This window comes from Hyposmocoma kahamanoa, unplaced genomic scaffold (genome assembly GCF_003589595.1).
Source record: "Hyposmocoma kahamanoa isolate Upper Pololo Valley unplaced genomic scaffold, ASM358959v1 87, whole genome shotgun sequence".
Classification (NCBI taxonomy): Eukaryota; Metazoa; Arthropoda; class Insecta; order Lepidoptera; family Cosmopterigidae; genus Hyposmocoma; species Hyposmocoma kahamanoa.
The window spans coordinates 20,214,469-20,240,713 of record NW_020654422.1 but is presented as its reverse complement, the minus strand read 5'-3'; the positions used below and the strand labels follow the sequence as shown (position 1 = coordinate 20,240,713).

The window sequence follows — 26,245 nt, the reverse complement described above, 5'->3', positions numbered from 1 at the left end:
ACTCTGCCATCTGCGGTATAAATGCTTCTTTCAAATAAAAGTCGCGCCTGTGGCCTATCGCGAACACAATAAACGGCAACTTTTACCCCGCCTTTTACCAACTCACTTCGCACAAAGTACTGAACCGATATTAATCTTATTAAAGGAAAGAAATAGAGTTGAAATTAATCCTTTTTATGGAACATTCGCCACGCCAAAGCGCAGTTTCTCTATTACGAGCGCCGTCCGTCTACTTCTTTTCCGATTCCAATAAGAAATCACGTTTGATCAAGCGCGGTGCAGGGCCGAGGCGCGCCGCTTCAACCACCCGCAAATGAGCCGAAACACACCCCCTTTATCTTCCAAAAAGTAACTGAGCTTTGCTTTCCTTGCGGGAAAATACGGACTCTAAACGGGGAACAGGAGACTGGTTGCCAGATGGCTCGAAAAATATAAAAATACATGAGCCGGAATATGGATAGTGGTCTCTGTCCGATTGTTATTCTGTTCCGAGGAAGGAGATGGATCAATAAATGATATGGGTAGTAAAACTCAGCGCCGAGAAGTCCGCGTCCGAGCTGTAAAACTATGTTTTCGTTGCGTAAACAAACCAAAAAGGAACGGCGTCGGCGAGCCGGATCCGCGCAAGCCAATTTCGGGCTGAAGTAAAACAGAAAAAGGAGTTTGTTCCGGTAGGCAGCGACAAATCCCTCGGCGGCATTCAAAATCGCGTTCCCTTTTTAAAGTTGAGACGATTCACGTAACGAGTGTCGAATTCTCGAGCCCTGGGGCCCCCTATAGGAGACGAAGTGTCCCCCGGAGGTATCCCAGTAATTACCCGCCATTACAGACAAAAGACACGACTCGCCCGATTACCATAATTCCCAGGGCCGGCGCCGGGATATAAATGGGCCACATTTTGTAGTAGCAAGAGGAGTGACGTGTGTATTAATGACTCTACTTGTCCTCTTAAATTAGGTGAGGGAGCCGGTGATTTAGTTTTTCATTGGCAATGCCGGTGGGAGGCGATGGACCGCCGCGTCCGGTCGCGCCAAGCATTTATACCCGTATCCTACTGATGGAAGCCCTCGTTTAACCGCACTCTATATATTTTTTTTATTTTGGTATAAAGCAAAACAAAACCTTATAACTAAATACAATCTAGCCATTTTACAAGATTAATAAGCAATTTTAATTTAACATAATTTCCAAAAATAAACGTAACTTATGTTGTATCTTTTAAGTTAATGGAAAGACACTGGCACTAATATTTATTTTATTCACTACAACTTAACTGCTTACTTGGAAATACTCACTCAAAAGGTTTAGTTATCTGTGGTCTACGCAATATATTTGTATTGTCTAGTACCTGTATAACCTCTATGTTCACGTGATAATGAAGTCTAGGTTCTAGGTCCTGTGAATAGTTCTCAACGCTGACCGCGAGATAGGTTTCAAAAGCGTCAAATTAATCAATCAAACTGCAAACGCCACCAAAAGAATCGCACCAAAGTCGATCACCGCAAAACGCGTTATTATCGAGAACTTCGCCATTTTCTTTTGGGCAATGAAATTAGGGGGCGATCGTGAAAAAAAAAAAACAACACAAAAACCCTTTTAAAATTAATTGAGTTTTCTTGCGGCTACATCGGCCGGTACAATAAATTAATTAACGCTCGAAGGAATCCTTAAAATTTGTCGAGGATCAAAAGTTGGCTGAAGAACCTGGGAGACTCGGCGTTGCACGGGGAGCGGGGTGCAGATAATACTTCGATTTTCCATTAGCTTATATTAGCGCTGGGAGAGGCCGCCGCGCCCCGCAGTTTAAGGAATGGCTCCCGATCTAATATATTTCCTTTATAACGAACTACCGAAACACGCGATCTTTGATCCATTTGCATGGGCCGATTCACGCGGCTCTATTTGTTTACGAGCCATTACGACGGGCAATATTCGCCCCTAATTGAATTTCAACTTGTAAATTTTCGTGGATGGAATTAATTAAATTTTTCCGGCTCCTAATGCTGCCGAGAGCCGATTAATTCGGTTAAAGCTTTTAACATCGCGAACGAGGTGGCCTTTCGCCGCGTTCTCACTTGCTACAATTTTGACGACTTATAAATCCCATGACCCCTTTTATATTAACTTTTAGGCTTAGGTCATTTTGAGACGAAAATATTCCTGGAAATACTCTGTAAAATTTAACTTATAGCGAGTCATACCCGGGCGTGGTACTTACAAAGAAATAAGATCAATAAATACTTTATGTGCAATAAGAAATAAGTGTTTTCTTATTACCGGGTACAAGGGATAAATTATTTAAAACTCAAACAACCTAAAGCTGTGCTCTAGTGGGGAAAGAGCGTAAAGTATATGCATTTACAATGTGTTATAGTAGATACCCCGCCTTAAGCACTTTAATCAATATTAACGTGACCTTAAGTTATTTTTTCTTGTACAAAAAGCTTCCATTTGCATCAAAAACGTAATGTTGCGTAATTTTAACTTCCTTAAATATTCCGCTTTTGTCATACATAGACAAATAATGAACAGCAGTCCAACTCTTCACATAAACCATTACAAAATGTCAAGAAAAAAATATTTCGTCAACGTCTGACACGTTGTGATTTGTGATGGAATTTATAAACCAAATAAAACTGAAACTTTATGTAGATATGCGTATGATGCATGATATTCGTCATATTTAGTGGTGGACCCAGAAAATTTGCTCAGATGGCCGATACACCGATGTCCAAGCCACCAAACACGTATTAAAATGTACATAACTACGTAAAAGCCTTCGTCTTTGTGTTCAGGCTGTCACCAGATAACCGTAAATGTAAACAAATATGTCACAATTAATAACACAGAACAATAAATACAGTAGAGGTTGTTAGTTAGCGTCAAACGCTTGCGGACTATAGGTCTCGAAAGACCTCTCTGAGCTCAGTTCGCTATTTTCTCTTTGTGTGGTATGGTTGTGTCATTCTTTCGTGCAAATGCTCTAAAATTTGGAGTGTCAAACTGATAGCCGCACCAAAAACCCGTAATAACCCGTGGTGGTATTTCATATCATCGGAAAGTCTTATTATAAATTTATGAAAGCACTAAAACGTCTTGAAACTTTCAATATACCTACGTTACTGTGAAAGCATGAGTAAATAGTCACCAAGCAAGATTTGTTTCAGTCATAGATGAATTTTTTAAATTTAAATTAATTTAAATTTCAATTGTCTGTTCATCGAAATATTTTTTTTTGTTACAAGAATCGAAAGTAACTTATACCGCTGCAATATGGACACACACGAACTAAATTAATAACTCTAATTCGCCGTCGTTCAGCAATTAAACGCTAGATGGCAGTACATTGATTGAAATTTCAACGTAATATCAAAACGTCGTAACTTGTAATACTAAGTATTGATGATATTGAACTTTGAACGATGTGCCAACAGGGTAAAATTTCAATTATATTAACAATCCAGAATTTGTTATTTCTTTTTAAATTTGAAACTACGACCAATATCAAGATTTTGTCGTATTTAAAATTAAGAATTTGTGAGTTTTGGCGCCATCGGTTCTCATAGTAAGCGAGGCTTAACACTTCCACTGTTTTTTTTTTTCTTCCGTGGTTAATAACTTAAATATATAAGTAGAACTCTAGTCTAGTAGAACAAAATTATTTTGTCACTCACTCAATTGTAACAGAAAATTATAACAAAATGGACTCGAAATACTGTGAAGTCATTCATCTATGACGCAAACAAATCTTGCTTGGTCACTATTTACTCATGCTTTCACAGTGACGTAAGTATATTGAAAGTTTCAAGACGTTTTAGCGCTTTCACCTTCAGCTCAAATTGATGGATACACTTTATTCTTAAGTACCTACCTACTCTACCTTTACAATCGTCCATAATGTTAAGTTTTATAAGTTATGGTTCCCTATGATATCTTCATAAAACCACCTACCAAAATTCTGTAAGTTGTGGGTCGACAAAACTACGCTTGATTATAAAATCACATAAAAATGTCACGCGTTGCTATAAATCCGCAAAGTATATTATATTGGAAAATTGTGCATGATGCATTAACCGAAAATTATGTACAAATAGAATCGAAACAAAGGCAATATCAGACACATAAACAAATTTTATTTGTATTTTTGTTATGTAATTTGCTACACTTGCGATTTATAGGCGATTGCATCGATGCAAACACGCGACTGCATCAATACAGTCGCTTATGTTGACTAATTATGTACGAAAAATCTGTATAGGTTTACGCACATTATTTCGTTTTGTTAATTGGAAACTTAAAAGTGAAATTAATAAACACATTGAATAAATAAATTAGTTAATTAATTTGAAACATGCATCGTAGTTTATATCGTAATAGTTTGTATCGCGTTTGCATCGCGTTTGTATCGCGTTTGCATCGCTGCTAAAAGTCGCCATGTGTAACAGCTCTAAGTTTTATTGAATATCCTGACATCCTGATATTTCACCACCATGATATTCAATTATTTTTTGTGAAATTACTCGATTAGTTTGTTACAATTATTAAACAAAGATCGAACACTTAGAAAAAATTCAATTCGATCCGGCTGGATTCGAACCAACGTCTCCTAGCAAACGATGTTCTGGCATGGTTTGTCAACTGAGCCACGGAACAAACCAACGGACCTCACTAATTTTACTATAAACATTTTCAATTAACAGCCTTTTTCTTTGTCTTCAGGTTGTCTCCTGGAAGGTACGCGGCCTCCGCCCGATGTGCCCCCGCGCAACCCGACCATGTCACGTCTGAACGGACGTATTACCGGTAACCCAGCCGATCTGGGTGACTTTGAGCCCTCGTGTCTCGTACGCACGCCTTCTGGCAATTTCTATGTGCCTTCAGGTAAGAAGTTTCTGTAATCGAGCAGATTTGGGTTATACACTCCACATGGATAAAATCTCATCGACTTTTTTAGAAGTTTCCTTTGCGTCTTATTTTATACCAATATTCTTATCCCACCAAAGATCAGTCAACATTCTTTTTCCGATGTTCATGCACGTCATTATGCAAGCAATGTAATAATAAACTAGTGTAGGATATCATAAAACAGACGAAACAAATCAATATTTATAAATAAGTTTACCAGCTTCAATAAAATCAGTAACATACCAACTAATTGACCCCACACCTTAATATTACATTTATTACTAACACACTATATCAAATTCTAATACAATCTCATTATTAGCGGCTGAATTTTAGATTATTTTGTTCCTGGTGATTTGTTAGACATAACTTATGTTAACAAAAAGACAAAGACGGAACATGAAGTATTAAACAGTTTTTCCGCTACATTTCGATCCCGCCAACTGTTCAGTTGGTTTTATGAAAACTTTCCGATCGGGAAACTTCAAAGCTTTGCATCTAGTTTGCTTGTTACCTGAACACTTTTGAATTTTATTTCAAGCTCTAACAGGATAAGTCTTTACGCGTATCTGAATTTCTATGAAGACAAAAGTAACAACAGCTCCAGAAATTTGTCGGAATATTGTAGTTTTCTCAGAATACGGAACGCGATAACAAAGTCTAAGGAGAATTTGGGTCTTGGGAACTTACAAGCTCACTCGAGCATAACAGTAACTTGTAAGCACCGTGGAATATAACCTCGAAATCTGTAAGCGCGGGCGCTAAACCCTTAGGGAACCCTACATGCCTTCAGGTGCAATTTATAACTTCGTGAAGTAATAACGTTGGGGAGTTAGTTTTCATAATAAATTCTTCAATCTTTCAGAAAGCACTTGAAAGTTTTTTCGAGAAATATTTGGAGAAAAATTTACTAGAGCAATCCACAATATGCTATTCTCTTAGACTTTTAATCTTCTCTATGAAACTGAAACTTCATTCAAACTTCAAAGGCTTACAAAGTTCACTATGACTCGATCGATACCATCTTATTACAAACTTGAAGTTTAGTTAAACTTGTTAAAGGAGTTATTAGATAAGCATCTTCGACTTTGAGATCATCCCATTAAGATCAATACACTTAGGTACAAGACACACCTTATAAGAACTTGTGTAATTACGTTAGGTATGTATATGCAACATTAAACACGGAACCCTTAGAAAACATTCTGATTTGAGACTTACACCTAAACGACCAGAAAAATAAAAGTAATAAATCTCAATTTCAGGGGACATACAGAAGAATCCGTCTATGGACTACAAGTCGAACTCATCCTGTAGTAGTCCAGGAAAACAAGACAAAAGTACCTTAGAGAGAATGGACAGGAACGACAGGTCCCATCCAGCGTTTGGAGCACCGGTCCCCGTATTACCAGTCCGCAATAATCTCCGCGCAACGCATTTCCCTCAGGGCGCCTCACGATTCCACTTCAGAAAAGACCTTTCCTCTAGGTGTTCGTGGAAATGTACTGCCATAGTGTTCATAATACTCTTTGTTCTTCTCTTAGCCTTCACTTCCTATATATCAGGTAAGACTTTCGAAACAAAGATAATATGTATATTTTGCTTAGTATTTAATTAACTTAATATCTAATAGTCTAATTAACTAATTTATTTTTTTCCCCACAGCATCATACTTCGTCAACTGGTCATATCAAAACTCAAAAGCATGTAACGTAGTAGTTGGCGATTCAACTGATAACTTTTCAGCGTCAAAAGTCACGACGCAGGAATCTAATAACAAATCTTTAGCGCGACCTCATCAAAGCTCACCTCAGAGCTCAGGTAATGGACACTCTCGCCCTCGTAGAAGCGTAGAACTTGCTTCTGTACAAACTTCTTCTGTTTCTTTCACGGATACTTCCAATGTAGATACTTTGCATGAAATCACGCCTTCTGTGAACACTGTTAGCTTAGTGCATGGTGTGGAGACTGCTTTGGGAGCTGATGATGCCGCAACAACAGAAAATGAGGGAAGTATCGCTTTTATGTCCAGCACTGTTGATTATCATTCGATTAATCCTGGTGATTTAACAAATACTAAGCTTGATGGCCCATCGAGTAATAACGAGAGCGATGTTAATGTGGAACCTAATGAGAAAATAATTACTGATACAGTTAGAGATTTTACTGTCACTGTGTCTACTCCTTCATCAACTTTAACTACCGAAACTATAAAAAATAATTACGAAACTGTTAGTATCGCTACGTCTACATCAACAACTTCTATTTCAACTTCTATTGTTGAAACTATTAACAACTTTGTTAATCGTGACTCCAACAGCAATTCAGAACATAGTGAGTCAGTTAATAAAAATGACAATAACATAGATCAACCACCTGCAGTCTTAATAACAGAAAAATCCTTAATACCTAAAAATGAAAACAAAAAAGAAAGCATTGCTTATGAACCTGATTCCATGCAAGGCGATTCATTCTCATCCATTTACACATATGGTGTTCAAAAGCTTCAGTATCTGAAATTACTAGCTAAACTAAATGAAGTGAGTGAGGAACTACATGTAGATTTAGACGAACCTACTGAACAAAAGGAAAGAGAAAAACTTCACTACGATAGCGGCAGTCAAACTGCAGCTACAGAAACTACAAGTACTTCACCCACTGTAAGAAGTACATCTCCTGTCACAACTAATGAAACACCTGTTACAAGTAAACCAACAAAAGAGATAGTCGTTAGTACACACCAGTTCGTTGCACCGACCGAGCATGCCATTTTGACTACACCAACACCGAGTGAAACTAATACTAATCCTGTACATATAACGACTACATCGCCGACTTCAGACGCTACTGTAAATATGACTACAGAATCCAAAACACCGGATTTTACTAACGCCAAACATGTGATGATAAATCTAACAATATCTGCGGATAATACGGAAAATTCATACAAACCACTTTATTCGTTAACAGTGAAAGTTCCTACAGTTGGTGATTCTAATGAAATTCCAACGGTCAAAATAACTCCTATGGAAGCCGAACCAACTCAACCTACAAACTTTAATAAGCCTGTTACTATAGAAGGTGTCACAAAAACCATTAAAGAAGTGGATACTGTTGCTAGTTGGGGAGGAACCTGTGAATGTTCTTGTCCAAGTTGCGATAATACGGAATCGCCAGATGACTTTTACAATGATGATTATGGAGGTAGTACCAATAAACCTTTTGATAGTACAGATACTGTTATAAACAGTACTGATTCTCTAGGTTCAACAGACGGTAGTAATACTACTGAAGATCCTACGGAATTCAATGTAACCGAAAGCACTAAAATATCGACTGATGACTATTTAACAAGTTCAGATGATTTATTAACTGATATAAAATCAACAACAGAAATAGAAACGGAGTCTTATTCAACTACTGAAACAGTAAAACTCATATGCCCAAAAGTTAAGCCTCCACCTATTCTAATACTGGAAGGTGAGGTCACTGAATATGATACCGACAATAACTTACTAACTCTCACCAAACCCATTGGATAGGACTTCTGTACAAACACTTTTGTTTCTAATAACTAACCTGCATGCGGGTGAAAGGTGTGGGGTCCGATGAGTTTCATTTCAATTGCATGAGCTTTTTAGATGTAGTATTTACTAGTACTAATCGTACTTTATCTTTTGTAATAAAGTAGCTAACAGAATATAAGTGTGTAGTTCAATCGTATATAGTATAGTACAATTGTTGATGTTAAGTCTGTTTAGAATTCATTACATTTTCGCATGAAAACTGTGCTGTGTTGATTTGAGCTTCAGAGTTACCACACAAATCGATCATTGTGTTAACTAAAACCAATTTTATAGGTGCGCGGACGTTCCCAGCACAGACGTTCCCTCCAGATGGGACAACCTTCAAAGAAATCAGTTTAGGTGACAAATTATCAAATGAAATCCCTCCATATAGTTATTGGAACGTACAGTTCTTTCAATCAGAAGCTTCTTATGTGAAATTTGATTATATGATTCCGAGAGGAGCGTCAATAGGAGTTTACGCGAGACGAAATGCTTTGCCGACCTTAACTCAGTATCATTTCTTGGAAGTTTTGAGTGGTTTCAAGGCGAGGACTACGCGGGCTTCACATGTAAGTTCAACAGAATTTACTTTTTAATATTTGCAAGAACATATTCCAAATTAGCTTGTTTCTCATATTGCAGCCATCAGTGAAGAAGGAAGTAACGCACTACATGGAACAAGGACACTGGTTCCTATCTCTTTACAACGACAATGGCGATCCTCAGGAAATCACATTCGTAGCAATGGTAGCCGAAGATATGACCCATAACTGTCCAAATGGATGCTCTGGCAAAGGGGAATGTTTGATGGGTCATTGTCAGTGCCAGCCTGGTTTTGGTGGGGAAGATTGCAGCGAAAGTAAGTCTTATTTTAGTAAAAGATTATATAGCGTTATTACACATAAACTAATATTTAAAATGCGTGTAGGTGTGTGTCCTGTGCTGTGCAGTCAACGCGGTGAATACATCAACGGAGAATGCCAATGCAACCCTGGATGGAAAGGCAAAGAATGTTCTCTACGTCATGATGAATGCGAAGTCCCTGATTGCAATGGCCACGGACACTGCGTCAACGGAAAGTGTTCATGTGTCAGAGGTTACAAAGGCAAATTTTGCGGAGAGGTTGACTGTCCACACCCAACTTGTTCAGGACACGGCTTTTGTATTGAAGGCTCTTGTATCTGCAAGAAGGGGTGGAAGGGAGCAGACTGTGCAACCATGGACAAAGACGCTCTTCAGTGCTTGCCAGATTGCTCAGGTCATGGAACGTTCGATGTTGATACTCAGACGTGCACCTGTCACGCTAAATGGTCTGGTGATGACTGCTCTAAAGGTACAATTGTTTTTAATTTTTCATTTTTAAACAAGACAAGCTGTTATAATTTTTCTGAAATTCACATAATTTTGCAGAGGTATGCGATTTGGATTGTGGTGTACATGGGAGATGCGTAGGAGAGTCTTGCGTTTGCGATCCTGGTTGGTCTGGAGAATTTTGCACATCCAAACTATGTGACGCCCGCTGCAGTGACCATGGACAATGCAAGAATGGAACCTGCCTTTGTGTTTCTGGCTGGAATGGAAGACACTGCACGCTAGAAGGTTGTCCTCGAGGTTGCGCTGGACATGGTCAATGCAGAGTGGCCAATGACGGTCACTGGGAGTGCAAATGCTTCGATGGATGGGATGGACCTGACTGTACCACGCTGAAAGAGAAAATTTGTGATGACTCTAAAGATAACGACAAAGGTAAAATTTCAAAGTTTACAAAGCTTAATTGGGATCAAAAATTCAAATTCTAAGAATTCACACAAAAAATTTGCTTTATATCTAGATGGTTTAGTCGACTGTGAAGACCCGGAGTGTTGCCAAAGTCCAGCATGCAAAGGAAGCCAACTCTGTGTGTCTTCTCCCAAACCAACGGACATCCTGCTCAGGAAACAACCGCCTGCAATCACCGCTTCCTTCTTCGAGAGAATGAAGTTCCTCATCGATGAAGGTAGTCTCCAAAACTACGCTAAACAGGAAACGTTCAACGAGAGGTGAGAACTTGAATGTTTGGTGTTAATTGTTAGTTTTAAGGATAAAGTTGCAGGGAGCAGTTGCCATTGAAATGACAATACCAACTGGTCTTTGCCCAAAACAAGCTAGGTAACTAACCTACTTAATGTATTAAGAACGATATATTATCTGTTATTGTTTTAAAATACGCAATGTTGTGCCCCAGTCGATCCCAATGTTTATTTATGCGAATTGTTCCACAATGTGTTCCTTTCTTTTCCTAACACCTTATGTACGAAAAACTAATTATATTTTTATGTTCATTTAAAATTTGAAGGAAATTCAAATACAGAATAACATTTATGTTGGCACTTGCATGCTCATTAACTTTTCAACTGTTGATAACTTCTTTATCTACGTTAGTATTACTAAAAAGAATCTGAATTTTCTTCTTCTAAATTATAAAAATGTATTGTACGTTCGTACTTACTTATTCTTTATTTCTCTCGCCTCTCTAACGCTGCGCAGTATGTTTTGGAATCACTTCAATACGAGGTAAGACACAACCAAAGTAGGAGTGTGTGTTTTAGATCCTGTATTTACATTTATATATTCTTGATTGGCAAATATAAGTATTTATCATCCGCGTGTTTAGTAATTTTGCATGCTATGTGATTTGTCATTATATTTAGTTGAACATTATTGTGTCCTGTGCGTTTTGTGTCGCTTTTTATTTTAATGTTAATTACGATTTAACATCAGAACTTGTATTTAAGTATCTTTTGATTAGGTGTAGACCGCCTTTAAAAGTCATTCAATGAAAACCACATATATTTACAACGAAAACCATAGTTATTATAATAGTAGCATTAGATTACCATAGAAAAATTCTTAACTACATCAATCAGTAGCAATCCTATCTTAAAAGTCTCGTCTAAGAAGTCCACGCCTAGTGACCTAACTAGTTTTGTCGTTAATATACAGCATGACCACGGAAATCTTAAATATTTTTAACATCATCCGTTTCTAATCCTACATTAAGCACCTTCAATTTTCAGTCGTTCTGCCGTGATTAGAGGTCGTGTAGTGACTTCCCTCGGATCAGGCCTCGTCGGAGTCAGAGTTTCCACATCAACTCCTCTTGAAGGGTTCACACTGACCAGAGACGACGGTTGGTTCGATCTATTGGTGAATGGTGGGGGTGCAGTTACTTTACATTTCGGAAGAGCGCCTTTCAAGAGATCTTCGCAAGTTGTTTTCGTGCCTTGGAATGAGGTTTGTATAGCGTGCAACATAGGGTCAAAATAAATCACTTCAGTTTTAACAAGTCAGAAATTTATTACTTTAAAAAAAGTATAAGGTTTAATAGTCAGATATTAATTTTATTGGCATTTTGCCTATTATTTCACCGCGCTTAAAGAAATATTAAAACGGTTGACGATTATTGTAAACTAAGCTATGAATTCAATTTTCTGAGTCACATTACAAGAATAATGGCCACATAACCCAAATCACTTAGCTCACAACACGTGAACATTACGGGCCGACATTACAGTCTGAAGATTTGATGTAGTCGTTTATAACACAAACGACTTCCACTTAATACTGGGCGATTTAAATTTTTTTCGCCAAACATGCAAACTTACGATTAAAATTGCATTATTTTAACTCCGCCGTTGTATTAATAAGTCGACATTCTTGAGTAATTCAGTGGCGAATTCGGTATTAATGGGCGTACCAGTCCTTAAATTAAGATTCCAGATGCGTATAATAAAAACCTGAATTAAGTACAAGCTTTGGATAAGAAGACAATCCAATCAGTCAATGATTTCTTCCAGGTTGTGATTATCGACGCTTTAGTAATGACAACATCAGATGAAAAGAGTGGTATGGGTCCTCCGCAGGCTTGCTTAGCCCACGATTATGACGCAATGAAACCTGTAGTATTAGCTACGTGGAAACATGGCTTCCAGGGCGCCTGTCCTGACAAGAGCGCTATATTAGCTGAATCACAAGTTGTACAGGAGAGTCTGCAAATTCCTGGAACGGGCCTGAATCTTGTTTATCACAGTTCAAGGGCAGCTGGCTATCTTTCGACCATTCAACTGCAATTGACTCCTGAGAAAGTACCCCCAACACTGGCTTTAATTCATTTGAGAATCACCATTGAGGGCATTTTGTTCGAAAAGACTTTTGAAGCTGACCCTGTTATTAAATTTACATACCCTTGGAATAGATTAAACGTCTACAGACAGAGAGTGTACGGAGTAACAACCGCGTTAGTGAAAGTGGGATATCAATACACTGATTGCAAAGATATCATTTGGAATGTACAGACAACGAAATTAAGCGGCCACGATATGAGTATTTCTGATGTTGGTGGATGGAATTTGGATATTCATCATCGCTACAACTTCCATGAAGGTACATATACTCTGTTAACTGCTAATAAACTTTATAATTTTTATTTGTTGGAGTTTTCATGTTATAAAATTATAAATTTATTATTCGCAATTTCAGGCATCCTACAAAAGGGTGACGGAACAAACATCTATTTGAAACACAAACCTCGGCTTATTATCACAACTATGGGAGACGGAAGGCAGAGGGCCCTCGAATGTGGCACTGAATGTACCGGCGCTGCTAACAAGGCGAGGCTATTGGCACCAGTGGCTTTAGCAGCTGCTCCTGATGGCTCTATTTTCGTCGGAGACTTCAATCTCGTTAGAAAAATCAACACAGATGGAACTGTGCGCACGGTGGTTAAATTGAAGTAAGTGTTCACTATCATTCATCAAGTTTCAATTCAAATAAGATTCCCTTACGAGCGCTCATCATTTCACGATTGATTTAAAACAAATTGATTTCTATTTCAGCGCCACTCGAGTCTCCTACCGCTACCATATGGCCCTCTCACCATTGGATGGAACTCTCTACATCTCCGATCCGGAATCCCACCAGATCATAAAAGTACGCAATACTGAAGACTACGACGACCCCGAACATAATTGGGAAACCGTTGTTGGTTCTGGCGAAAGATGTCTACCAGGAGATGAAGCGCACTGTGGGGATGGAGCTTTGGCCAGAGACGCAAAGCTTGCCTACCCCAAAGGCGTTGCCGTTTCAATCGACAATGTTTTGTACTTTGCTGATGGCACTAATATTCGAATGGTTGATAGGGATGGCATCATCACAACAGTTATCGGTAATCACATGCATAGAGCTCATTGGAAGCCGATACCTTGTGAAGGAACACTCAGCGTAGAAGAGGTTCACTTGAGATGGCCGACTGAACTAGCAATCAATCCTCTAGATAACAGCCTCCACATTATAGATGACCACATGATTCTACAAATGGCTCCAGATGGCAGAGTTAAAGTTATTGCTGGAAGACCTCTACATTGCCCGTCACCTATGTCTGGCTATGATACTGAATTGGCCACTTATGCCACTTTAGTCATGCCACAAAGCATCGCTTTCGGAGCTGCAGGAGATTTGTACGTCGCTGAAAGTGACTCCCAAAGAATCAATAGAGTACGTCTCATCACTACAGATGGAAAAATCTCTTTGTATGCTGGCGCTGAATCAAAATGCAACTGTTTGGAAAGAGGTTGTGACTGTTTCGAAGCTGATCACTTCCTAGCTTCTAACTCCAAATTTAATACAATTTCAGCAGTTATCGTAAGTCCAGATGGCATTGTTCACATTGCTGATCAAGCCAACTATAGAATACGATCTGTTATGGCAAGTATTCCGGATGCAAGTGGAGCTAGAGAATACGAAATATATTCACCAGACACTCAGGAAATCTACATTTTTAACAGATTTGGACAACACATTATGACAAAGAACATTCTGACAGGAGAAAACAACTATGTCTTTACTTACACAGTGAATACAAGCAATGGAAAACTCAGTACTGTTACCGATGCAGCGGGTAACAAAGTGTTCTTACTAAGAGATTACTCCAGCTTGGTAAATTCAATAGAAAACACCAAGGGCCAGAAATGCAGACTAAAGATGTCAAGAATGAGAATGCTCCAAGAACTACGAACACCTGACAACTTTAATATGACATTCGATTACTACGGCACCACAGGATTGCTCAAAGCTAAATATGACAGTACAGGCCGAAGCTACATTTACAAGTACGATGAATTTGGAAGACTTACATCGGCTGTCACTCCAACTGGGCGTATCATCAACCTCACTTTCGATTTGAGTGTGAAAGGCGCAACAGTCCTCGTCAGCGAAAACAATAGAAAACCAGTATCGATTCTTATCAAAGGATCTTCTGTCAATACTAAAGTCGGAGAAGCTGAAAAGAAGACCATCATCTCTACAGATGGAAGCATTTCTTCAAGCATGCCTTGGGGTCATGTTATTTCTACTGACACTGTTCCATATACAATCTTATCTGAAATCGACCCTATCCTTGGCGAGAGCTACCCTGTACCTGCGAAACAAAGAACTGAAGTTGGTGGAGATCTTGCAAACAGATTTGAATGGCGGTACTTCTTGCGCAGACTATCAAATAAAGGAAAGAGTAGCAAGGCCGTTGCACAAATTGGCCGCAAACTTCGAGTAAATGGCGAAAATCTTCTAACTCTCGAATATGACAGAGATTCATCCACAGTTGCTGTTTTTATGGACGACAAGGTGGAGCTATTAAATGTCACGTACGATAGGACAGCTAGACCAGTCAAGTGGGGACCTAGAAACGGAATCTTCGCCGAAGTAGAATTGGAATATGACCGATTTAACCGATTGACAAGATGGAGTTGGGGCGATCTCAATGAGACTTACGGCTTCGATAGAGCTGGAAGACTACATGAAATTCGTTACGGTGATGGCTCTTCTTTGGCGTATTCATTCCGTGACATGTTCACCAGTCTTCCACTGAAAGTAACCACACCTAGAGGAAGTGACTATCTGCTAGACTACGATGATTCAGGAGCCCTGCAGAACTTGACGACACCTCGAGGTCACATTCATACCTTTGCTCTTATGACTTCACTTGGATACTTCAAGTACCAATACTTTTCTCCAATGAACAGACATCCCTACGAAATCCTTTACAACGACGATGGTCATATACTGGCAAAAATATTCCCTCATCAATCTGGTAAGATCCTATACGTATATGATAGCACAGGGAAACTGGAAATGATATTGGCTGGAGCGTCTTCCATACGTTACGTTTACCACGAAAATACACAACTGGTAAAGAACGTAGATATTGTGGATCTTGAGTATGAACTCAAGCAAGACTACAAGTACCATGCTGGTATACTCAAAGATGTAAAAATGAAATACAATTCAAAGAGCGGTTTGAACAACGCCCACTGCAAATATCAGTACGACGGTAACGCAAGACTTTCAACTATTGACGTAAATATCAATAGCAAGGAAATGCCACAACTGAGACTGAAGTACAATCAAAATTTGGGTATTCTTGAAGGAGTCAGTGACTTGAGAATTTACAGAAATACTTTTAACCGTTCTGTAATGCAGGACACCAGCAAGCAATATTTCACTGTCACAGACTATGATGACCACGGCAGAATAAAAACAGTTCTCATGAACATTAAATCCTTTGATGTCTTCCGCTTGGAACTGGAATACGACGTAAGGAATCGAATCAAGACAAAGAAGATGATGATTGGCGATACTTCATCAAACGAACGGATCAGTTATAACTACGACGGTCATCTAATGGAAGTTGTAGGGTCTGAAGACGATTGGAAGTACGTCTACGACGAAAATGGCAACGTTATTGGGGTAATAGAACGCGGGGAAAAACGTTACCTTGGATACGACAGCGGTGACCGAGTTGTCCAATACGGTGATATTGAATTCAGCAGTTATGATGGTCGCGGATTCGTAATTCGACGTGGAGAACAAAAGTATAGGTACAACTGTCGCGGGCAATTCGTGCATGCCTTCGAAAGAGAGAAGTTCCAAATGTGGTATTATTACGATGATAGGAACCGACTTGTTGCTTGGAAAGATGATAAGAATAACGTCACTCAGTTCTTCTACACGAATCCGCAGACACCGAATTTGATTACCCACATGCATTATCCAAAAACAGAGAAAACTGTTAGATTCTTATACGACCAGCGAGACTTCTTAACTTGCATCGAGACTGAAGACCAGCGGTTTTATGTCGCTACAGATCACAACGGCTCACCGCTTGTAGTATTCGATGTGAATGGTGAAATCATAAAGGAAATAAAACGCAGTCCGTTCGGTAAGATCATCAAAGACACTAATCCAAGTTTCTATGTTCCTGTGGACTTCCACGGAGGCATATTTGACTTCAACACCAATTTGATCTATCTGGAAAATCGCCTATACGATCCTGTCGTCGGACAATGGATGACACCTAGCTGGGAACATTTGGCGACTAAACTAAGTCTGCCAACAGACATCTTTATCTACAGATTTAAGAACAACGACCCAATAAATAAGAACCAGTACGTTCCATACATGACTAACTTAGCAAGTTGGCTACAATTGTATGGATATGATCTTAATAAGATGATGGGATCGAAGTACATTACAGACATGATCTTCCAACCCATGACGTCGGTTACGGCTCCACAATTAGCTCCTGACTTCGGTGTGATGTCTGGTCTCCAATGCATCATTGAGAAGGTAAAATATTATAAATATTTTTACTGTCACAACTACTTTATTCCACAATACGAATTAAATATATCTATTATAATACAATCTTGTTAATATTTACAGGTGAACGACAAACTGTCCGACATTGACTTCGTGCCTACACCTCTGCTCAAAATGGAACCGATTACCCGCAATCTTCTACCAAGAGTTTCGTACAAACGTGGAGTCTTCGGAGAAGGAGTCCTCATATCTCGAGTAGATGGGAAAGCTTTCATAAGCGTTGCCGATGGTGCTAATAGCGTTGTAGAAGATGTCATTACAACTGTGTTTAATAATTCATATTTCCTGGACGTTCACTTCAGTATTCACGATCAAGATGTATTCTACTTCGTGAAAGACAACTCGCTGAAGATCAGAGATGATATGGAGGAACTTAGAAGGTTATCCGGCAAGTTCAATGTTTCGCAAGATGAAACTAACGATCAAGGATTGGAGGTAAGTTTCGTTGACCACAGTGTGAACCATGGTTCTTATTCGTTAGTCCACTACTAACAAAATATCTCTACCTCTGTTCCAGGTGCGAGTCCATGCAGTCGGTAAAGGTTCAGCACAAGCCGTTATCGTCCTGCGTTATGGTGTCGATCCAGCGCAAGAGAGAATCAAGCTTCTTAAACATGCCCATAAACGAGCTGCCGCCAGAGCGTGGGAGCGTGAGAAGGCGCTTGTCGCAGCCGGATGGGAAGGCAGAGGTTCCTGGACAGAGGAAGAAAAGGAAGAACTCATATCCCATGGAATAGTGGACGGATGGGCTGCAAAGGACGTCCACTCCCTGTCTAAATATCCGCAATTAGCTGACGATCCAGCTAACATCATGTTTGTACGCGATGGAAGACGGAAAAGGAGAAAGAGCGGCCGCGCGCGTCACCGCTCGTGACTTCTCTAATCGTGCCATAACACCACCGTATTGAATTCCAAATTTAAAATCCGTCAACTAAATGGCGGATTGTGAATTCTGAAACTCAATAGGGTTTTAGTTCTTAAAAAAATTATAGGACTGAAAGTATTTTCGCAAGTCGTCATGAACGGTTCAATCATGTTATTGAAAAAGTTCTGTATAAATGGACAGATTATAATGGAAAGGAATGAGAAACACTTCTGATGAACACTTTACGATGTTGGCTAACAGCAAGATTCAATTTGTGTTTTGCGTACTTAGCAATAATAAACTCCGTATCCCTGTTTTAGCTTATATAATTATACATTATGAACTGAAAAAGAATCTGGAATAACATAGCAGGGTACCGAGTCATAAATAAAATAAAGTTAAATGTTAACAAAATAATATTAAACTGAGCATAATATTGAAACCAAAAATACTCAAGAGCGATCACAGTTATATGAATTTTTGATATTATTTTTACTATCTTTTACCTCTCTACTTTTAATAATTTGTACGTACCACATCACGTAGATTTATTTCACCAATCATGTATTCCTAACACGTATCTTAGCCAAATATTTCGTTCTATACATACCTTTAGGTACTTGTAAATAATATTTTATTCTTGTAGTATTTCCTTTTAATGTTAGGCCTAAGGTCTTTTTTACTTCGCAATACTGTAACTATATAAGCAATAATAATTTTATATTTTTTATATCTTAGCGCATCTGACTCTTCAAATTCAACTGGCAGGAGCAGTAGATGTAACCATTTCGCAATAAATATAAAATTTGTAGAGGGCATATTTCCCCGTATCGTTTCTCATTATTCTTTCGGAGCGACAGAGTTCTAAATAGCAGTAACCCCGTAATGTAGAAAGGCCTCAAGCTTAAAATAGACAAATAAACTGATCGTCATGTGTACTAACAATACTATTATTAATTCTTAGTTTTAGCAACCTTAAAGCTATAGAAAAAGGAATCTAAGTCCACTGGACCTACCTCGTTTTAACTTATTAGAATTCCGTTTCAAAGTGTTGTAGGTACAGATGATGTCCCTAATTTAAAATTGAACGATAATACGTACTTCTGCATGTGTTGTGTAATAAATCAAGCTGTAGTTCTATAAAGCCGTATCTTTACTATTCTGCATGTTGGACAACAGAAAAAGAGAAAGTTATGTGATAATGGAAGAGAGAATTTCAATCTCACAATAGCCTCGTTCCTTTACATACCTGTCTTTAACCGTCGTACAACAAGTAAGATAATAAATGACTCGCTTTATCAAAATTCTAAATGTAAAGTGTCTGATTTGAACGACTTTTTCCTAAACCATAAAGTCTTTTAAATTCAGACATTTAATATTTGGGATAGGCCTTCTCGCTGACTTAAGTTTTATCTTTTTAGACTGAACATATATTTAGTGTACACATGTGAATTTCACGTGGGGTCAGCAATAAATCTGAGATGAATACCCTTCAAAGATCTGTGTTAAATAATAAATTATTTGAGTGTTTGCTTATAATAAAGTAAAAAAAGAATGTTTGAAGTTAGTTGCTATAAGTGTATATATTTTGCATTTAGTGACCGGTTTTGTCCATAGTGAGATTTAGGTCTTTTGTATCTCATGCAAAAAAAAACAGCTATTTATGATATACATATAGTAGAAAAACTAATGTGTTGTATTTATGTACATACAGGTGTTATTTCAAAGGATTGAATTCTAAATTTTGGGGCGTAACCACGGACAGTTTTTGTTGCACGATTTTTGGAAATTGCATAAATAATTTTCCACTTGTCAGAAGTTTCTTGGAGTTTTTACGACAAATTCATAAAGATCAAGATCAAAAAATGGACGTAATCTGCACCCCAAAAAATTATTTCACGCCTTTACAATATCTTGTATAAGTCAGCGAGAAGTAAAAAACTATAATTAAATAAAAAAAGTAGAATTATAGTGTATGTCCATTTGTGTCTCATTTAAATTGTGGTGTCTACTGTGTTAGAGGTACTAATTTAAAGCTAGATGACTGAGTGACTGAGTGATATGTGAATAATTTTTTACAAAAAAAAAATATTATTGGAACGGCTCCCCGGGCAGCGGCCCTAACGTGGTGATATTTTTGCAAAATGTGACTAAACAAAGCAATACTGTAATGTAATACGTCTTATCCCTTATTTAGTACTGTAAGGTGTATTTTTATTTATAATATATTATTCTATTGTGAATGTAGTTATTGATTTTCGCGGTGATATTTACTAGAGCAGTATAGTTAACTTTTTATAATGTATAAAGATTACTAATTTGTAAATAGGTACTTAAAAATTGAAGAATGTAATCTGTAAAAATATTGTACATATCTTTACGCTTGAATTAATTATAATGTAAACCGGTAAGATAGAATTACGGTGAAATAAAGTATGTAATATATCAGAAAAAAGGCGGCAACATTGAGGCTATAGTAATAAACACCTGATGTGCGTTTTATGATCGATTATCGGACAAAATTTAAGTTAATTAGTTAACAGCGAATACTGGTAACATTTTAACTTTTTTTTCTAGTTTGGCTGTATAAGCGACCATAGCGTAACTCGCCATAGAGCCCTACCATAGCTTCTAGATTTATTTAGAATGCTTTTCTGATCCGTGGTCAGCATTTACGTAGAACTGATTTCCTCGAGCTGCATTTACTTTGTACTAATTATAGATAACGATGTGTAGACCTCGTTTAAGGTTCGTCTACACTTTCCTTCCCTCTTAAACACCTGCAAGTAACACTCAACTTAAGTACAAAAGCCTAAAAAGTACAAGCAGTCGAGTTCAAGTCTCTCAGTTTTAAGAAAAGTTGGAACGTGTGTAGAGACCCTTAAAGTACTCTGAATGTATAGCAGTGATATCCATAGTCGGGACGTGCGTGCTAAGCCGATGTAAGCATGTACGATAATAAATATAGAGAGTATTCTAATGGAATATGTAATAAAATTATTAAAATATAATCTTGTTTTAATTCATTCAGCCACTGTGCCCCACCACTGTATAATTTATTTAAAAATGGCACTGCTATAGCACATTATGATCAATAAAGCGCCGTCCACTAACAAAAACGTAGCTAAGTGACAAATTATCAAATAACCGTTTTAAATAGCAAAAGATAGAACACAAAATTTTCTTTTAGTAACAGTTAAAATTAGTTAACGTGTTCGACTCGTCGGAACTTAAAAAATATCATTAAACAATTTCAGTATGCTAAAACTGGGTTCTAGTTTTTTATGATAACTCAAAAAAAAATATTTTGACACTTAGCCCCATTTTAGTTGGCGGACGACAGTTAAGTATATGAACATTAAATTCGAAATTCGAATTCGAATTTGGAATTTGAATTCATCAACTGGCAATCTTATAACCATTATTGTGTACACTGAAGGCACTGACTTACAAATAAATGGACGACAGGTCTAATACAAAAACCACAAAAAAAAAATTCCCAAGTCAACCTATTTAAACGTAGTGACATGTCAAGGAATATGAAAAAGCTAAAACGTTGAATTTAAATTGTAATGTCATCGCAGTACTGTCTAATTTTGCTTGCTTCGCTGTCAGTCGAACAAACGAAGACTAGAGCGTGAATGACGCTCTGTATACGATTTTAACGCCCTATAAGTTCGGACACTTTTTAGCGCGGACCCGACGTCCATATAATTGTAAGTCAATGACTGAAGGTTATTTATCATTTCCTTTCAATTAATTGACAAACAACACTTTGGAAATATTTCTTTCTGAATTTAAATCACGTTTTTTGTTCCAATTAACCGGAATACGTATACATGTATTAACGCAAATCGGACTGGTCCATGGTCACTGACGCTACTAAGCGCTATCGACGGAAAAAGACGATTGGATGATGACAGGATGAAATGGAGTCACGATCCTCAGCTGTGAAGAAACGATTGAGTAGAAGTAATAAAAATCCCATGTCAAACTATAAAAATAATTTATTTTCAATACATAATTGCTTAATTACACAACTAGTGATATGTTTTTTTAATAAATCTCACTGGGAAATTTAGACAAGTCATCACAAGGAAAATATTAAAATTTTTACTAAAAGAAAATAGAGAGTTATGGCTGGTTCACACGTACTAAGGAACGAAGTCATTAACTAAGTTTTAACTAAATTTTAACCTCATCCTAAGAGTCTATACTATATCAAATGGCTTTGGTTGATACCGTATAACAACGAAAGCGTTGAATCAATCACTTTGAAAAAAATATATAGTAAAATGGCGGATATACACTGATTACTATACGGTGTGAACACGACTCCTAAAAATTTTCACAATAGAAAAAAAACACAAACTTACTTTGAAATTTTACAAGAAAACCGCTGTATTCAACAGATATACGAGACATATGATTCATTGGATTATTTTTTTAATATCAACTGAACTAAATAGAACATGTGTACTATACGATATTCATTTTTCAAACGGCTTTAATTTTGTTTGTTATAAAATTAATTTTGAAATAAAGCCCACGCAAAATGAACCGTATTAGTACGGCAATAATTTCTCTTAAGCAGAGCTTAGACTAGCTCTGCATTGGCACCACTGTGGCGACATTACGCGGGCAATAATTAATTTTCATACAATATTTAGAAGCATAAATGCTGCGCCACACTCGCGCTACTGCAGCGCTTCTACAGACGTCTAATTTCAAGCTCTAACGTTTACACATATTTTAATGAAGAGGTAAGTACTTTGACATTTTGCAAACAAGCGTTAGCGCACCAAATGCTTCAAACTTCGAACTACACCTACCGGGAACTACGCGGTGTGCTAGAGGTTCCGGTACTTCCTCAAATAATCTCAGGGTCGTATTCTAGAACTCTACTCAATGCTCAAATCAGTGTTTGAGTATGGTTTAAAGCACTTGATATCATACTCAAGTCCCTGCCATTAGGGTCGTATTTCCAGTGCTTGTGTATCCAGTGCAATCCTGACTTGAGCATTGAATAGAGTTCTAGAATACGACCCTTAGTATTCTGTACTTGAGAGTGCGCGGATCCGAATTCATCCCCTAGTTTGCCACCGTTAGAGGTGGAATACTTTCTTGAAATTAAAATGGGACCAATGCCGAGGTACCCTCTTTGCAACAAAAACAATCATCAAAATCGGTTCACAAATGCCGAGTTATCGCGTAACATACATACAAAAAAAAACATACAGACGAATAGAAAACCTACTCCTTTTTTTTTGAAATCGTTTAAAGATGGGTTTGATTCCTACCTGTTTATTCACTAAATCGACGATTACTTTACAGCCGTTAAGTGACTGTTTACGTGCATAAATTAAATTAAAATTTAGTTAATTGCTTCGTCATTTAATACGTGTAAACCTGCCATTATAGATTTATTAGATTATAGATTAAAATAAATACGAGACTATGGAAGTAAACTTAAATAAAAGTTGTACAAAAGGAAATTCCATGAAAATGATAAAATCTTTTTAGGCGCGTAAGTGAAGAGAACGTGAAGCTGGGAGCCTACCACGACCTCTTAAAACAATATTACTTTAACCTTACATTGATTTTTCGTACCATGACACGCTTAAAGTAAGCTTATTATAATGTTAAAACTATGATGTTATATTGGCAGCTTTGTGATATTCATTCAGTCAGTTCGTACTATGACGCGACTTTAATATTAAAGTAATATTGTTCTTATGTCAAATTTAGCAATCTTAAAATACTTTCTCTGACGCAATGGAAACAATTATATTTTCGAATTTTTTGTCCAAATATTGATTTGTAATGATTACAAATTAAGTAGAACTTACTTACTTACATATATCTCTTCAATATTCTGATTATTTTTTATTTAATAGTAAATAAGAAATAATTACTCGTTTAATAAAAATATGCTAGTTTATTTCATAAAATTATGACAGCGACATCTATATGCTCCTTGGCGACACTAACAGTTGACACTAGACTATAATTCCGAATTCACAATGTGAAAATCAAGACTCGGCTTGGTTTATTTATTTTTCTTCATGAAAATATGGAAAAAAAATCGAAAGCAAAGTAATTTTAATGGATTTCATTATTACATGCTTTTCTTTTTTTTTGGCAGTTGAAATTCTCTGAAAGTAAATAATATTACGTACTTCAACATTATACTACGATAGGACGATTCGGAACATCAAAAAAGAAAGAGATGACATTATACAGTTCATATAGCGTTATTTCTTTCCTATTTTAAGTAAGGAATAGACAATATTGGGAAATCATTCGTTCTTTCAGTCACTTTAGCAATAATACATTACTTGGTTGATAGGTTTGTCATGGTACGAATATGAGTTATATTATAATAAGCTTACTAGAAGCTTACATTGAAATAAGATTGTTTTTTGAAAGGTTATGGTAGGCCCCTTGGTCACTTTGAACTAATACAGTTCCTATTGCAGAGTTTGTTCTCCGTCCGTCTGAAACAATTAGTATCAAATAAGTAATACTCGATCAAATCGACACCTCCTACGTAAAGTATCGTATGTCGAAATTGCCAAGTTTACAGGGGAGCGTTTTAAAGTTCTGAATTCACAGAAAGAATGATCATCTAATAGATCATCTAACCGATATCTAGGATTTTATAATACTCTATATGAGTAGTAATCATTTGCCGAATATCACTGAGAAAAAAAAGTCACGTGTTATGCCCATCAGTCAATTCAAAACTTTAAAACGCGCCCCTGTAAACTTGGCAATTTCGACATACGACACTTTACGTAGGAGGGGTCGAAATATGCATGACGCGAATGAAACTTCACACTTAATATTTTCTTTTAATTAAGTCAGATATTACTTATTTGACAGTAATTGTTTCGGACAGATGTCAGCCGGAGAACGAGAATAGATCCCATGCCTTGATGTGCTCTTGACCTCATACAATAGAACCCGTATAATACTAAGGAACAATATTTAAATCGACCCAAATACAATTACCTAAAACACATTTTTGACTAATACAATATTATTATCAATAAAAACCAGCCTAGCCCCGTTTTAAAATAACAAGGGAATGAATTTACTAAAGAAAATAATAAAGGCTGAATACCAATAATGTGCCCTGCAGTGACGTAGGGTTGAGCATTAAAAGAAAAAGGATGCAGTAAAGGCTACTCAAATTTAGAGCTCTATATACAAAGCTTTTAGTAACATTAGAGCTCCTTGTGCAAGAGTTCGTCCAGGAAAGTACTGCCACCTTTCCTATTACAGTAAATTAACAGCATCATCATGTTTCACGGGCGGTATGGGAACTACGAACCTCGACTCTGAAAGCCCTCAGTCTTCGACTTCGGGCTTCTAATAGTCTAGTTCGCAATTCCTTATTTACCGACCTTAATATACAATGTTCTATTAAAATTACGTATCATAGCATGGCTGCACCCAAGATTTCAGCCTTTTATACCTTATTTTTCACAGTTGAATACCTGTACCCCGTAGTACCAAGTGGCACTTTGAGGTTTGTGAGCAGAAGACTCCAGGATTGTAAAAAAAAAGGCATATTTATGGTGCCATAAGCGTACCTATCGTATACAAAAAACGCATCGTCTTATTATTAAACTACGTGAACAGAAACTGTTCACGTAGCGCGAAACAAAATAATGAAAATCGGGGTATACATTTATAAGTACCCATAAAAAAACTATTAAAGCTAAAATTATTTGTTGACAATTCAACATTACGTCATTTACAAAATTATCACTTTAAAAAAGCAACCACTTGTACCACTCACTTGGTGTTAGTACCATGGCACAAAATTTCAGGGCTTCACCCGGCTTTAACCCCAAAATTTAAACTTTTGAATATATAACATAATCTGCGCCTGAAATCCTCCAGTATGCATAATAATGGCACACCACGGTGTTAAATAATAAAATTAACAATTATAAGCACTACACAACAATTCAAAACATCGACAGGAAAATCTATAACCCTGAAAACGCCAATAATCTAATTTAATACATAAATATACAATTTTAATTTAAAAAGCTAACATAACAAACGCTATAGAACAGTATGATTATTAGTGCTTATAATAACAGTCAGGCAATCCCTATTCCCGCCGAGGTAGATATAGTGCTTTTCTCAACAAACAATAAAAAACTATAGAATAAAGGAGAAGCATAACAGAAAAAGTAAA

The 26,245-nt window shown here is 37.2% G+C and overlaps 1 protein-coding gene across 4 annotated transcripts in view; it reads left to right on the top strand.

The window, feature by feature from the left end:
• The window catches only part of LOC113235189 (teneurin-m), a 504,828-nt gene extending 486,000 nt beyond the window's left edge, over positions 1-18,828 (top strand). For 3 of the 4 annotated variants that reach the window (XM_026470803.1, XM_026470802.1, XM_026470801.1), the window contains 15 exons: positions 4,720-4,881; positions 6,171-6,470; positions 6,571-6,726; positions 8,766-9,043; positions 9,117-9,333; positions 9,403-9,807; positions 9,885-10,220; positions 10,306-10,513; positions 11,001-11,027; positions 11,531-11,747; positions 12,311-12,896; positions 12,993-13,245; positions 13,349-17,132; positions 17,229-17,600; positions 17,683-18,828. In XM_026470803.1, coding sequence (XP_026326588.1) covers positions 4,720-4,881; positions 6,171-6,470; positions 6,571-6,726; positions 8,766-9,043; positions 9,117-9,333; positions 9,403-9,807; positions 9,885-10,220; positions 10,306-10,513; positions 11,001-11,027; positions 11,531-11,747; positions 12,311-12,896; positions 12,993-13,245; positions 13,349-17,132; positions 17,229-17,600; positions 17,683-18,039 — 7,658 coding nt within the window. In that variant the 3' untranslated portion in view covers positions 18,040-18,828. Of the gene's footprint in view, positions 1-4,719; positions 4,882-6,170; positions 6,471-6,570; positions 6,872-7,075; positions 8,386-8,765; positions 9,044-9,116; positions 9,334-9,402; positions 9,808-9,884; positions 10,221-10,305; positions 10,514-11,000; positions 11,028-11,530; positions 11,748-12,310; positions 12,897-12,992; positions 13,246-13,348; positions 17,133-17,228; positions 17,601-17,682 lie in introns of all 4 variants that reach the window. The other variant, XM_026470804.1, reaches the window with a different exon arrangement.
• Positions 18,829-26,245: the final 7,417 nt, after the last annotated feature.